The sequence below is a fragment of the Trachemys scripta genome, chromosome 9 (genome assembly GCF_013100865.1).
Source record: "Trachemys scripta elegans isolate TJP31775 chromosome 9, CAS_Tse_1.0, whole genome shotgun sequence".
Classification (NCBI taxonomy): domain Eukaryota; kingdom Metazoa; phylum Chordata; order Testudines; family Emydidae; genus Trachemys; species Trachemys scripta.
Window position 1 is genome coordinate 54515781 of NC_048306.1, and position 15572 is coordinate 54531352.

General features: G+C 49.3%; 1 protein-coding gene across 1 annotated transcript in view; it reads right to left on the reverse strand.

Annotated features, from left to right (window-relative positions):
- The window catches only part of NME9 (NME/NM23 family member 9), a 46647-nt gene that overhangs the window by 16754 nt on the left and 14321 nt on the right, over positions 1-15572 (reverse strand). Inside the window, exon 2 of the mRNA XM_034782561.1 lies at positions 11270-11306. Within this exon, the coding sequence (XP_034638452.1) occupies positions 11270-11302 (33 nt within the window). The 5' untranslated portion in view covers positions 11303-11306. The remainder of the gene's footprint in view (positions 1-11269; positions 11307-15572) is intronic.

Sequence of the window (15572 nt, forward strand, 5' to 3'; positions counted from 1 at the left end):
TGTTACCAACGTCAGAGTGGGCTGTGGGGCAGCGAAGGGGATCCCTTCGCATACCTGTTGGCGATCGAGCCACCAGCGTAGCGAGCTGAGCACCTGGTTTGGGATCGTGACTACCTGATCCAACGGGTCTCTGTTGGGGCGATGCGTGTGGGCGAACCACAACTGTAAAGGCCGGAGCCTCAGGCGGGCATGTCTGACCACGTGTGTGCAAGCTGCCATATGCCCCAGAAGCTGCATGCAACACCTTGCTGTTGTCGTGGGGAATTTTTGGACCGAGCTTACGGCTCTGTGAATTGACATGAACCGTGCCTCTGGTAGGCTCGCTTGCGCGGTTACCGAGTCCAGGGTAGCACCTATGAAGTCCAGCCTCTGTGTGGGGACTAACGTGGATTTGGGCACATTGACCCGGAGGCCGAGCTTGTCGAACGTCTGCAAGGCCAGCGTCACGTGAGATCGGACCTCGGCCTCCGACCTGCCCGCGAGTAGCCAATCGTCCAGGTACGGGAACACACGCATCCTTCTTTTTCGAAGGAAGGCTGCCACCACAGACATGCACTTCGTAAACACCCGTGGTGCTGACGCCAGGCCAAAGGGCAGGACCGTAAATTGGAAATGGCGCTGGCCGACAACAAAGCGCAGAAAACGTCTGTGGGCCGGATTGATTGCGATGTGAAAATAGGCATCTTTCATATCGAGGGCAGCATACCAATCCCCCGGATCCAGGGATGGGATAATAGTTCCAAGGGAGACCATACGGAAGCGCGCTTTGATCAGAAACTTGTTTAGATCGCGCAGGTCCAAGATAGGACGGAGGCCCCCTTTCGCCTTGGGGATCAGGAAGTATCTGGAATAGAATCCTTTTCCCCTTAGGTCTGGTGGGACCTCTTCTACTGCTCCTGCAGCGAGAAGGGTCTGTACCTCCTGTATGAGGAGTTGCTCGTGAGAAGGGTCCCTGAAGAGGGACGGGGAAGGGGGATGGCAGGGAGGGGGCGAGGAAAACTGGAGGGTATAGCCCGCCTTCACTGTGCGCAGGACCCAGCGGTCCGATGTTATGCGCAACCAGGCCCGGTAGAAATGGGCCAGACGGTCCTTGAAACTCAGAGGAGGATCCGGTATATGAAGTGGTACGCTGTCCTCGGGCGTAGCTTCAAAAGCCTGGTTTATTTCCCGGCTGTGGCTTGCCCTGGCCGTGACTCTGGCCCTGGTTAGGCGTGTTGTTACGTCTCCGCCTGTTATCCCTGCCCCGACGGCGGTACGGCTCGTGTCGGGGCCGAGGGTGGTATTGCCTTTGCGGCGGCTGAGGTTTAAAGGGCTTACGCTGTGTTACCGGCGTGTGCATACCCAACGACTTAAGGGTCACTCGTGAGTCCTTAAGGCTATGTAGCCTGGCGTCCGTCTGGTGGGAAAACAAGCCCGAACCTTCAAACGGGAGGTCCTGCAGCGTGGTCTGCACCTCTGGCAGGAGACCTGAAGCCTGCAACCACGCCGAACGCCTCATCACGACTCCCTACGCAATTGTTCTAGCCGCAGCGTCGGCTGAGACTAGTGCGGCCTGTAAAGAGGTCTTGGCCACTGCCATTCCCTCATCCACCAGGGCCGTGAACTCCTGATGCGCGTCAGGTGGGAGGGAGTCCTTAAACTTGGCGACTGATGCCCAAGAGTTAAAATTGTGCCTGTTTAGAATCGCCTGCTGATTGGCGATCCTCAGTTGAAGGCCCCCCGATGAATAGACTTTCCTTCCGAATAAGTCCAATCTCTTAACTTCCTTGCCCTTGGGGGCAGGAGCTTGCTGGCCATGCCGCTCCTTTTCGTTGACCGCCGAGACCACCAGCGAACAGGGGGACGGATGTAGAAAGAGGAAGTCAAACCCTCTAGATGGGGCGAAGTATTTCCTCTCCACGCCTTTTGCAGTTGGCGCACTGGAGGCCGGTGTTTGCCACACCGTCTTATAGTTGGACTGTACTGTCCGTATAATCGGGAGAGCGACTCTGGAGGGGCCCTCTGGGCTCAGGATATCGACCATGGGGTCGTCCTGCTCTACAGTCTCCTCCGCTTGCAAGCCCAGATTGAGGGCTACCCGGCGAAGCAGGTCTTGGTGTGCCCGATGGTCAATCGGGGGAGGGCCGGACACCAGTGTGCCCGCTACCGCCTCATCTGGCGAGGAGGAAGAGGTCGGGGCCTTCTGCCCATCCTCATTGTCTTGCAATCCGGCATCAGCCAATTGTTCCTCTGCGGCCTGACCCGCCGCGTGGGATTGGGACGGTACCGTACTCGGTGCCGAGTCCACTCCTTCCCGCTCCGGTGGTCTAGAGACCGTTGCCTCCCTATACGATGGCGGACGGTGCCGCGGGGAGCGGGATCGGTACCGGGATGGCCCGGATCTCGAGGCCCTCGATGGGGGCCCTTGTTGGTGGTAGGCCCAGGGTGTCCAGAATGGCCATTGGCTCGGCTGGCCCCATTGGGACTGACCGTAGTCCCTGCTGGCCTGTGACCTACGGGCATACCCGCCGTATCGGTCTGAGTCAGTCCCCGAGACCACGGACGGTGACCTGGAAGGCCACGGTGGAGCCGTAGGACGGTGCCGGTCCGGTCTTGGGGAGTAGCACCTCCATGACCAGGACCTGGAATAGCGCCTCGTCGACCTGGACCTGGAATGGTACCGGTGATCGCGGGACCGGGAACGGCTACGGCTGGTCGGCCTCGGGTAACGAGCCGCCGATGCTTCGCGGTGCCGACTCATGCTCGGTTGCTGAGTCGGTGCCGACCGTTTGCTGAAGCCCGACTGCTGCGGTGCTTCTTGCGCCGAGGGCAACCGGGAGTCCACCGAGGCGGAGCTCGACCGGGACCGGTCCCTGGAACGGTGCCGAGACGGCGACCGTGATGGGCACACCATCGCCGGCTTGCCTCTGCGCGGCAGCATAGGCGGGGCGCCTTCAGCGCGTGCCGGGGCCTCGACGGACAAGGCAATGAGGTCCTTAGCTGCCTCAAACGTGTCCGGAGTGGAGGGCTGTTCCACAAGCTCCTCCAGCCCTTCATCCTTGCTCGACGCGCTCATCCCGGGGCTCGACGGGCCTTTCGGCACCGGAGCCACTACCGGGGCCCGTGTTGGGGCCGTATCGGCCTTAGGGGCACTCGAGGTCTTTACCGGTGCCGCCTTCCTGTGCGGGGAGCGACCTCGGGCCTTAGGTTGGCCCTTCACTTTCGCCGGCGAAGACGATCGGCGTCGTGCATTTCCCCGCTGGGTCGGTGCCCCGGTCTTCGAGTGACCCGCCGGCGCCGGTTCCCGCACCGAAGCCGGGGCGCTCCGCACGGAGGCAGACGGTGCCGTCGAAGTGGAGGGCTGTAACACCGTCTCCATGAGCAGCTGCTTAAGGCGAAAGTCCCTCTCTTTTTTAGTTCTGGGCTTAAAGGCCTTGCAGATCTTGCAGCGCTCTTTCTGGTGAGCCTCCCCCAGGCAACGAAGACACGAAGCGTGGGGGTCGCTCAATGGCATAGGCCTGCGGCACGTGGCACAGGCCTTAAAACCTTGGGCGTGTGGCATACCCCACCGCCCGGGGCCAGTGCCGGGGCTGAACAAACAACCCCGGCAGGAACTTTAAGTACTCTAATGAGCCGTTAACTACTGACTAAACACTACAACAACTAACTGATAACTGCTAGATAACACTAATGACTATTGCTAAGGGACACTCTCAGACGAGAGACAGAGTTGTTCCAACGCCGCCACGGACGGTAAGAAGGAACTGGAGGGGTCGGGTCGGCAGGGATATATATACCCTGGAGCGGGGCGCCGCTCTGGCGGGAAGGAGGGGGCCCCGCCGGTCCGACGGGAGCCGCTAAGGGAAAAAGTTTCCGACGTCCGTGCACGCGGCGCGCGCACACCTAATGTGTAATGGACGTGAACAATCACTCGAAGAAGAACACAGCTGTTTCATCTCCTCCCTTCAAGCAGATATATGTGGGTGCTGGCAGGCGTACCAGGGTGGGGGTATTTTTGGGGGTGTCTAGTAGGCACCAGTGCAAATTTCCCCATGGAGAAGTATGAAGTCAGCATTAAGGATCTGTATTATAGTGTAATTGCGAGGAATGTAATGTGTATTATGTTACTGTACATGCTGTATGTATGGGACTTATTTATAGAAAGGCAGAGTCTGTCAGTGAAAGTGGTGAATGTAATGTGTGGTGGTAAGATATGTTGAAGGAGGATACTCTACCTGGACACTTCTTGGCTTTTATGGGTTTGTGTGGATGTTCCTTTTAGGCAACCCTAACTGGGTGTTGCTTGTTCTTGGTTTGTGAGAATTTCCTTGTTTTTTTGAAGCTACATGTAGGAATTCAGTAGAAATGACAGACCTTTCCTCCCCTTAGAAATTATAAGTGGAGCTGGAAGTTTTCCATCCCAGGTGTCTTTCTCATACTTTTCTACTTGTTTATTTATTTATTTATTTTAAGTTTCCACAAATGAGATTAGAAAAAATATATTTTGTCCCTTTTACAAAATTTGTATAGTTGTTTTGTTGAGATGATCTAGTGCATCCATGCTTTGCAGCAAGGGCTTGAAATTTAGCAGGGATGTGCCTTTAGCTAGTGTAAGGGATGTGCCTTTTGCTTTCTTGGTTTAAAAAACAAAAAAGCCCAAATTTGGCCAGTTTGAAAAATCTCAGTTTGCACAAGCTCACTGAAGACGTGTTAGCGTGACAACTGAATGCTCTGAAGATTCCATCTGTAGAGAACATGCTCCAGTCTAAGGCTGTTGGGGCTGAACAGGCCTTTCCTTGCAATTGCTACAGGCCAGTGTGGCACCAGGCACAGAAACTGAACACAGGAAGATTCTCTCCAGTGCTTTCAATGCTCCTCCTGCTGGCCTGTGGAAAAGAACACTGCCTGATTTGAATGCTGGTAGGACAAGGACCAGACTTGGGGCAGTAGGTAGATTAGGACAAGAAGCCTGGAGTGGGGTAGAACTTGGACTAGAGTGACCAGACAGCAAGTGTGAAAAATCAGGATGGGGTGGGGGGTAATAGGAGCCTATATAAGAAAAAGACCCAAAAGTCGGGACTGTCCCTATACAATCAGGACATCTGGTCACCCTAACTGAGATTGGGAGGAGGAAGACTAGTACTGGGAGCCAGTGGGAGGGAACAAAGATGGGGGAGATTGACTGGATTATGAGCTGGAGGATGGAGAAACTGGGACTGGCTGGGGACAGAGAGTGGGACAAGAACCTGGGGTGCAGTGGGGAGAGACTGCAAGAATAAACTGAGGCGAGCTGGGCAAGAAGATTGAGACTGGGTTGAAGAAATGTGGGTGGGAGGAGTCGTGGAGGAAGAGACAAGACAGGGAAAAGCTGAAGGGGATGGGGTACAAGTGGTCAGGCTTGAGTGGAATAAAAGAAGGACTGTGACCTCCAGAGGACACTACCCTCCAGAACTTGGAATGGAACTAAAATTCTTGAATCTCACCATTCCTTTCGTGACTGATTCAAGTAAGGGAATAAAAGCCTAATATACTGTTATTAAGTAGCATGTTACTTCTTCAGTATGAGTAGTAGAAGTCAGAGCTGTGCAGCAGAAGGTCATGGTTTCAAACCTTGCTGACAACCAAGCAAACTCTATTTTACCAAGCCCCTGAAAACAGCTTGTTCCTGGACTGGGGGCTGCTATTTCCACTGTCAGGCATCTTCCCAGCCAACCAAACATCACCACTGATCAAATTAATGGAGATATCCTATCCCCTAGAACTGGAAGGGACCTTGAAAGGTCATCAAGTCCAGCCTCCTGCTTCACTAGCAGAACCAAGTACTGATTTTGCCCCAGATCCCTAAGTGGCCCCCTCAAGGATTGAGCTCACAACCCTGGGTTTAGCAGGCCAATGCTCAAACCACTGAGCTATCCCTCCCTCCATTTTATTTGGGTGGTTTGCTTGTAAGTTAAGTAGAAATTATCAATTTTTGAAGAGAAAGGCTAGAAGACTTGAGGAAAAAAACAGGGTGTGAACTTCAAAGACAGGGGATATTCATAGATTCTAAGGCCAGAAGGGATCACTGTGATCATCTAGTCTGACCTCCTGTACAACACAGGACATAGAACTTTCCCACAATCATTCCTAGAGCATATATTCAGAAAAACATCCAGTCTTGATAAAAAAATTGCCAGTGATGCAGAATCTACCATGATCCTTGTAAATTGTTCTAGTGGTTAATTACTCTCACCATTAAAAATTGATGCCTTATTTCCAGTTTGAATTTGTCTACTTTCAACTTCCAGACATTGGATCATGTTAGACTTTTTTCTGCTGGATTGAAGAGCCCATTATTAAATATCTGTTCCCCATGTAGGTGCTTATAGACTATAATCAAGTCACCCCTTCAACCTTCTTTTTGTTAAACTAAACAGATTGAGCTCCTTGAGTCTATCACCATAAGGCATGTTTTCTAATCCTTTCATCATTCTTGTGGTTCTTCTCTGTACCCATTTCAGTTTATCAATATCTTTCTTAAAATGTGGACACCAGAACTAGACACAGGATTCCAGCAGCAGTCGCACCAATGCTAAATACAGAGCTAAAATAACCCTTCTACTCCTACTCAAGTTTCCCCTGTTTATTATGCATCCCAGGATTGCATTAGCTCTTTTGGCCACAGTGTCACGCTGGGAGCTCATATTCAGCTGATTATCCACTATCAACCCCAAATATTTTTCAGAGTCACTGCTTCCCAGCATAGTGTCTCCCATCCTGTAAGTATGGCCTACATTCTTGGGGTATACATTTACATGTAGCCATATTAAAATGTGTATTGCTTGTGCCCAGTTTACTATGCGATCCAGATCACTCGGTATCACTGACCTGTCCTCGTCACTATTTACCAGTCTCCCAATTTTTGTGTCTGCAAACTTTATCAGTGATAATTTTACATTTTCTTCCAGGTCATTAATAATAATGTTAAATAGCGTAGGGCCACAAACTGAGCTCTGTGGGATCCCAGGAATCCTGCATATGATGTGTATGAATTTTGAACTTGGTGGGTATTATAGTTTTCATGCAAAAGGGGCACAAAGTTTTGTGAGATGCCATGCAAGATTTATGCATGTGATTTTAAAAATTCACATACTTTTCTAAGAGTAATTTCCACTTTTAGTTGTTTAAAACAAGTAATTGTTTCATTTCAGAAACATCAAGGTCCTGTCAAAGCAAATGCCCTATTCCACTTTTGCCCTAGAGCAGACATGGGCAAACTACGGCCCGCAGGCCACATCTGGCCTGCGGGACCGTCCTGCCTGGCCGCTGAGCTCCCGGCTGGGGAGCCTAGTCCCCGGCCCCTCCCCCGCTGTCCTCCCTCCCCCGCAGCCATGCCGCCGCGCAGGCAGCATGGGGAGCGCAGCTGGCTCTGGCCGGGTGTTGAGGCTGTGAGTTCCTATTGCTGGTATTGCGAGGGGGGGGTTGGGTAAGGGAGCGGGGGGTCCTGGGAGGCCGTCAAGGGGGAGGGGGCAGTTGGATGGGCGGAGGTTCTGGGGGGGTGGTCAGGGGATGGGGAAAAGGGAGGGTTGGGAGTGGGAGTCCCGGGGGGCCTGTCAGGGGGCGGGGATGTGGATAGGGGTCTGGAGAGGGCAGTCAGGGGACAAGGAGCAGGGGGAGTTGGATGGGTCGGGGGCTCTGAGGGGGGCAGTCAGGGGGCAGGAAGTGGGAGGGGGTGGATGGGGCCGGGGGCCAGGCTGTTTGGGGAGGCACAGCCTTCCCTACCCGGCCCTCCATACAGTTGTGCAACCCCGATGTGGCCCTCGGGCCAAAAAGTTTGCCCACCCCTGCCCTAGAGCCACCATCAGTGCCTCAGTAATACCACTAGAACTTAATACTTGACTTTTCACTTTGGCCACTGGATGGCAGGATTTATATTAGGGTCACCCTTCTTGCATCAGTAAAGATTATGCCTTTATGGGTTGAATTTTAAATGCAGTTCTTAACATTGTGTTTCTTGAGATGCTCAGTGAAGTGCCTGCCTTCACTGTGGCTAGTGAGCCATATGCAGATGAATGCATATTGGTATCATATCAACTCCATTTTTTTTAAAGTCCATTTGGCACTGTGGAACAAAGATGGGATGATATCTCTCCAGGTACCTAATATATAACATATGGCAAATTATCACAGGGAGGCTTTGCAGAGAAGTGAAGTTTCAGCACTGACTGCTGCAGAAAAGAAAAGCCATCTACAGAAGGAACTCTATACCACACAAGTACCAAATCGGCACAGAGTGCTAGCCAGCCTGCTACCCCTCTGAGAGGTTGGCCCCATGACACAAATGGAACACTAGATACTCTAAACTAAGAAATATCCAGGCCACTGTTTACAGAACAGACCTTTGTCCCTTCTGGCTAATGGTATCTGTGACATTCCCCTCTGGTGTTATCTGGACCGGTGATCTGCTAGGTCACTCCAATCCTTGACTGCTGGAGCCAGCCTTACCCTGCTCTGCTGTGAGAGCCCCCACTCCTGGGCTGTTCATACACATCCTCTAGCATGTAAGCTGCTCCTTGGATTGTGCAACCGAATGACACTAGCCAATATCTCTGGTCCCAGACAGAACCCTAGGAACCTCCATCTTGCAGCATCCAGTTATGCCCACTGGACACTGCAAGCTTATATGAGTTCATCAATTTAGCAAAGAAATTGATATGTACCAGGCTTGTTATCCCAAGGGGAGTCTCTGTCACGCTTCAAACCAAACGCACTGCTTCAGGTAGAATAAACAAACAAATTTATTAACTACAAAGATAGACTTTAAGTGATATTAAGTGATAGGCAAAAAGTCAGAGTGGTTACCAAAATAAAATAAAATATAAGCACGCAGTCTGAACTCTCAACCCTATTAGACTGGGCAACATCTAGATTAAGCAGTTTTTCTCAACCAACTGGATATTGCAGTCCTAAATATACAGGTTTGTTCCTGAAACCTGGGCCAATCTTCTCTGACGGAGTCTTGTCTTCTTCTCAGTGTCTTAGTTGCTTGCAGCGAAGGTGGGGGCAGGAGAAGGGCTCAGTATGTGTCCACTCTGTCTGGTTTATACCCTTAGCCCATGTGCTTGGGGATCACAAGTCCAGGCATGTCTGGGAGGCATTGCTGAGTCTCTCCATGCAAGGTTGAGCAATTCCCCTGCTGTGGCCTCATGCAGGTGAGTCATTGCATTGTAGCTCCCTTGCTGGACAATGGTTGTTGATGGGTTGTTTGACACCCTGCCCGGGCATTGGTTATTTTCCTTGCTGTTGCCTCTGGGGAGCTAATATCTGGCTGATTCCCCAACTTACAGCATGTTTTACTGACCACCATACAACACAATTCTCATAACTTCATATGCATTAATGATACACATATATAGATAGAGAAGTGACTTTCAGCAGATCATAACCTTTCCCCTGATACCTTACAAGGCATGCTTTATATGTAAGATCATGATTATATGTAAATGAGGAATATGGGGGTTACAGTATGCTCCCCCAAGGTATAGAATGTCACAGTATTCATTTATATAAATGCATAAATACAGTACTCTTACCCTCACAGATTAACAGCTAACCCAGCCCGCGTAACACAAAGCACTAGGCAGGCTGTCACATTCAACAAAACCCCACCTGCTCCACAACCCCAATGTTCAACCCTCCACAGATCCTCATCCTGTTTCAAAATAGTTGGGCCTTGGAGTGTAACCGGAAGGTCACCAGATCCCACACAGGGCACTGAGCTTCAAAGCTGGGAGCTCTTCATGGAAAAGGCACTGCCAGCGCCCCTCCCCAATGGAAATGGCCAATGCCTCCCTCAGAGAGTGAGCTACCGGCCTATTTGAAGATGCAACAATCCACCCTGCCCTGAAGAAGCCAACACATAATACAGCCAATCTGTCCAATTACTGTTCTGGTCTCTAATCTCTCCTTAAGTCAAAATAATGGAAAAAGTACTGGCAACTGCCCTCCAAGACCACATGCTGACTGCTGATAGCCTGGATCACACACAGTCTGGTTTCAGATCAGAGTGTAGAACAGAGACAGATCTTGTGGCACTAAAATAACCTCCTTATAGTTATTGACTCAGATTTTGAGGCCAGAGGGAACCATTTACTCTAAACTCCTGCATGACACAGGCCAGAATTTCACCCAGCAATTCCTGCATCAAGCGCAGTAACTTGTGGTTGTAATACAGAAGAGTTAGAAAGACAGTAGACCTCAATTTAAAGTCTCCAGGTGATGGAGAATCCACCTCATTCTTGGTAATATGCTCCAGTGGGTACGTATCCACAGTGTTAAAAAATTGCACCTTATTTCCAATTTGAGTTTTCCTACCTTCAACTTCCACCTATTGGATCTTCTTATGCCTTTGTCTGTGTGAGTCAAGACCTGTCTGGTATCAGAAATCTCCTCCCCACATATGTATTCATTGATTATGAGCAATTCACTCTTAACCTTTTCTTCCATCAGTTCAGTAGACTGAGTTCCTTCAGTCTCTCAGTGTCAGGTAGATTTTCCAGACCTAGAATCTTTCTCATAGCTCTTCTTTCAACCCTCTCAAATTCTTCAATATCTTCTTTAAAGTGTGGACACCAAAACTATATGCAATATTCCAGCAATAGTCTCATTTATGCCATGTGCAGAGGTAATACCACCTCCCTACTCCTACTCAATATTCTTTGAAAGACTAAGTTGGAAGGGGTAGAAGTTTCTCAATTTTCTTAGGGGAGCCAAACTCTAGCTGAATGTCATCACTGGAATGAACCCCACCTACTCCTTTCTGCACCTCTTACAGGAATGGCTCTTTTTCCAAGTTCTCCTACTGCTTTGGCTCTCAGCACAGGAAGACTTTCTACACTGATTCCCTACAGAATTCTTTTTACATGTGACGATCCTGAGGAAATCAAAATGTAACAGAATAGGACTTGAAAGTACCTTCTTGGAAGAGCAGCTGTGAATGGTGTTCAGACTTCCATAGAGGTCTTGGTGACAGAGGCTGAATTACCACAACCCCTTATTGTAAATGACCCTGCTGCATCCTTTAAAAACACCTACTTCGGGGGCTGCTCTGATTTGCTGCAACCTCCCCATCTCTCCCACCCTTTGCTCCCTCAAGGAAGACTTGCCTCTGCTGAGACCCTGCACCATCGCTTTCCAAGCAGAAGCTGGAGTAACTCAGGCCAAATCTACCCCACAGTACTGACAGCAAGTATAAAAGGTGCCATACCATCAGTTCTGAAATGTATTTGTAGCATGGACCTCTATTACTGACCTGCAGTATTATCTCCTTCTTCTTACTGGCCATTATTCTGCAAGAAGAATAAAAGTCACTGAAACAACAGTACAGAGCAATTGCTGTTTGCAGTTCAGAGCCACCTCACAGCAGCATAATCACTGATCTAGTACAAAGGAGGGAGTCCTCTTTCTACAATGGAAATTCACGTGCTGGCCAGCCCGCTGTTGTAGGGAAAGGCTTTTCCATGCCATGCTCAGCCAGCGGGGTTTTACACTGTTCAGCAGTGTGTTGGTGGGCTCCTCTGGAAGGATTCATATGGCCAGAAGGGACCATTGTGATCACACAACGTGTTTACTAATCCTTTAATTATTCTAATAGCTCATCTCAGAACCCTCTCCAATTTATCAACATCCTTCTTGAACTGTGGACACCAGAACCTCTCGCAACTCCTACTTGAGATTCCCCTGTTTATGCATCCAAGTATTGCATTAGCTGTTTTGGCCACAGCGTCACACTGGGAGCTCATGTTCAGCTGATTAGCAACCATGACCCCCAAATCTTTTTCAGAGTCACTGCTTCTCAGGAGAGCACTCATCCTGTCATTTTGGCCTACATTCTTTGTTCCTAGATGTGTACATTTACATTTAGCCATATTAAAATGCATATTGTTTGCCTGTGACCAGGTTAAGAAGCAATCCATAGATTCATAGATTCCAAGGCCAGAAGGGACCATTGTGATTATCTAGTCTGGCCTTCTGTAGAATAAAGGTCAGAAAACTTCCCAAAAATAATTCCTAAAGCAGATCCACCAAATCGTTCCAGTGGTTAAATACTCCCACTGTTGAAAATGTATGCCTTATTTCCAGCCTGAATTTGTCTATCTTAAACTTCCAGCCACTGGATTGTGTTATAGATCGCTCTGTATCAGTGACCTGTCCTCTTAATTATTTACCACTCTTCCAATTTTTATGTTGTCTGAAAACTTTATCAATGATGAATTTATGTTTTTTTTCAGGACATTGATAAAAATGTTAAATAGCATAAGGCCAAGAACCAATCCCAGTGGACCACGTTAGAAACACACCCATTCCATGATTCCCTGTTCATAATCGCATTTTGGGACCTACCAGTTAGCAAGTTTTTAATCCATTAGATGTGTGCCATGTTAATTTTATATCACTCTAGTTTTTTAATCAAAATGTTGTGTGGTACCAAGTGAATCGCCTTACAGAAGTCTAAGTAGATTACATCAACACTATCACTTTCACTAACCAAACCCGTAAGCTCATTAAAAAAATACATCTCAGGCCATCTCAGCCAGAATGGTTAAGTCTGCGTCACATGTCACAGAGCACTGACACACTGCTACTCCTCAGGAGTTTCAATATTTCAAGACAGGTGCTGCGTCATATTCAAGAACCCACTAAAGCAGAAAATCCAGTCCTCTGGCAAAGAACCTACACGAAGCCTCCCATATAGATCACAGCCCTATGCAGGTGCAAGGCCAAACAGCCTGCTGACTGCAGAAATTTTTTAGTGCAGTGCTGTTCAGAGGAGTGTTGTATGCAAAGGACACCTCCTTGCTTCTCGGCCCTGTCCTGTGGGGTATGACTGCCAGAGTGCTAGGAGATACTTGCATCACTTGAAACCCCTGCTTAAGCTCAGATGAACACAGCAGGGGTGTTGAATGCCAGTGCAAGAGCTTGAAGTCAGCTCAGAAATAAGGCGAATGGCACACTGGACTGTGCTTCATGGGCCAGCCTATCAAAGGCCTGGGCACCAAGTAAACTAGCTTGGACTACAACATCCTTCTTGAACTGTGGACACCAGTTTGGGGGGAGGGATAGCTCAGGGGTTTGAGTATTGGCCTGCTAAACCCAGGGTTGTGAGTTCAATCCTTGAGGGGGCTACTTAGGGATCTGGGGCAAAATCAGTACTTGGTCCTGCTAGTGAAGGCAGGGGGCTGGACTCAATGACCTTTCAAGGTCCCTTCCAGTTCTAGGAGATGGGATATCTCCATTAATTATTATTTTATTATTATACAATCAGGCAAGGGAGTATCCATGGGGACAGGACCAGCACTGCACTGACTGGGGGAGCATGAGCAGGGGGCCAGGTGTAGCCACACATACATAGAGTGGGACTCTCCTCCCCATCAGTGCACAGCTGCACCATGTTAGCAGGCAGGCATGCTGCCTGCCCTACTCTGGGCCATCCATCTTAGTAGCTGGTAGCCTCACAATCTGTGCAGAGGGGGTGGCTCTCCATCAGAGATGCTGGAACAGGGGTGGGCCAGGGGACCATGGCCCCATCACTTTTAAAAGTGGGAGGTTGAGTGACAGGGGGGCGTGGTGGAGAGGAGCAAGCAGGCAGAGAGGAGCGAGCAGAGGGCGTGGTCTTGGGGGGGGAAGAGTTGGCCCAGGAACAAGGCCTTGCAGGAAGAGGCGGCGCGAGGGCAGGGGCTCAGGGAGAAGGGGTGGCACAAGAGCAGGGCCTTGGAGGGATAGGGCAGCACAGGGGGCAGGGCCACGGTTTGGGCACCAGTGGCCCCCCACTTTTAGGGAGCTTCCACCGCTCCTGCTCTCCATTCTCCAGGTACTGCTGCATCCCAGCCAACCAGCCAGTGGAGGGGGAGGGTGCCCATACACCAGTAAGTCACCTTCTCTAGGGAGCCCACCAGAACATGCCATCAGAAAGCAACAGCGCTGAGACTCTTGCCTCTGAGCCTACATATTGTCTAAAGGATGCAGCTCTTCATGCATGGTTTCCAACCCCGGGCCGTCTGGACTTGTTCTCTCCAGAGACCCCTCATGCCTGCTCCCTCCTACCCTATCTCAAAAGGTGCTGGAGATGGTGTAGACCAAAATACTTCTCCAGCAAAGGGAGGCGTGTGGGATGGACACACACACACACACACACACAAAAGCCATGCTTCAATGCCTTTGTGATGCTAACAGACCAAGTGTCAGCTCATGCCAAAGCCCCTAGGTATCACTAAACACAGAGATGCATAGCTGGAAACCATTTTGGCTCACCTGTGGGTTAACATTGTTAAAACAGGTATTAGATTTATAAGAATGTGTTTAGTCTTAATTAAATGCTTGTAGGACACTGCATGTATTAATCTTTCTTATAATGTCTGTACTCCATGTTATAAGGTAATATTTGTTCTGTAACTATAAAAACTGTTTCTCTGAAACTATAAACCCCCACAGTCAGGAGAGATGCATTACCAAGTGTGAAATATTAGTTTACTACAAAAGGTGTCATCTCCTCTCCAACAAAAGAAGGCCCATAGATGCCAGACAAGCCATGGTAGAACATCAGGGACAAAAGACTTTGTTGATTGCTTTCTCCCCCCCCCTCCTCCTCCCCGCCCCTGAAAACGAAATGTGCACAAACACTCATCCCATCAGTTTCAAATCTGGGAGAAAGGAATAAAAATCCCTGTCAAGAATAAATTATTATCCCTATGCTGCTTGGATTTCAGGGAGAGGGCTAGACTTCCAAACATAAGCAAGGGATTCCCAGCTGTTTAGCCTGGTTAGCCCTAAAGGACATAGAGAGCATGCACATTAGCAGCTTACATTACTTTTTGGAAGCTAAGACTGTAACTCATTGGTGTGTGCAAGTTTACCCGCTTTAACCTTGTAAATAACAATGATTCCTTTTTCTTACTTAATAGATCTTTAGCTAGTTTATTATAGGATTGGCTATAAGTATTGTCTTTGGTGCTGAGGTACAATTGACCTGGGGTAAGTGACTGGTGCTTTGGGACTGGGAGTAAGCAGAATATTCTGGTGATTTTGGGGGTAAGGGGCCATCTATCACAAAGGCAAGTTTGCGTGGGTGGCCAAATAGATCAGAGTGCCCAAGGGGACTGTCTGTGACTCTATGTTAAGGCTGTTATAGTGCTTGAGGAGTTCACACTTGATACGTAGTTGGTGAACTCTAAGTATGGCACTCACAACCAGTTTGGGGTTTGTGCCCTGTAGCAGTCTGCCCTGAGATTGGCACTCATCTTCCTGAGCCACTCCAGACAGCTTGACAGCTTTCACTCACAAAGGACCCATGAGAATCCCCTCAAATAAGCTAACTGGCCTGCTGGGCATTCTCCTTTCCCAACCCAGGATCATCAGCCCAAATCTTCAAAAATCAAGAGTTAGATCCCAGAAATCATGAGACTATCACAAAAAAAACACAAGACTGAAAATCACTCAATTGCCTTGTTTGCTGCCTGTCTACTGATTTTTTTTTTTTTTTTTTTACCATGATGGGGAAGTCACTTGCCCTCAATTTGTGTGTCCTCATCTCAGGGTCAAAATCCAACCGTAACTAC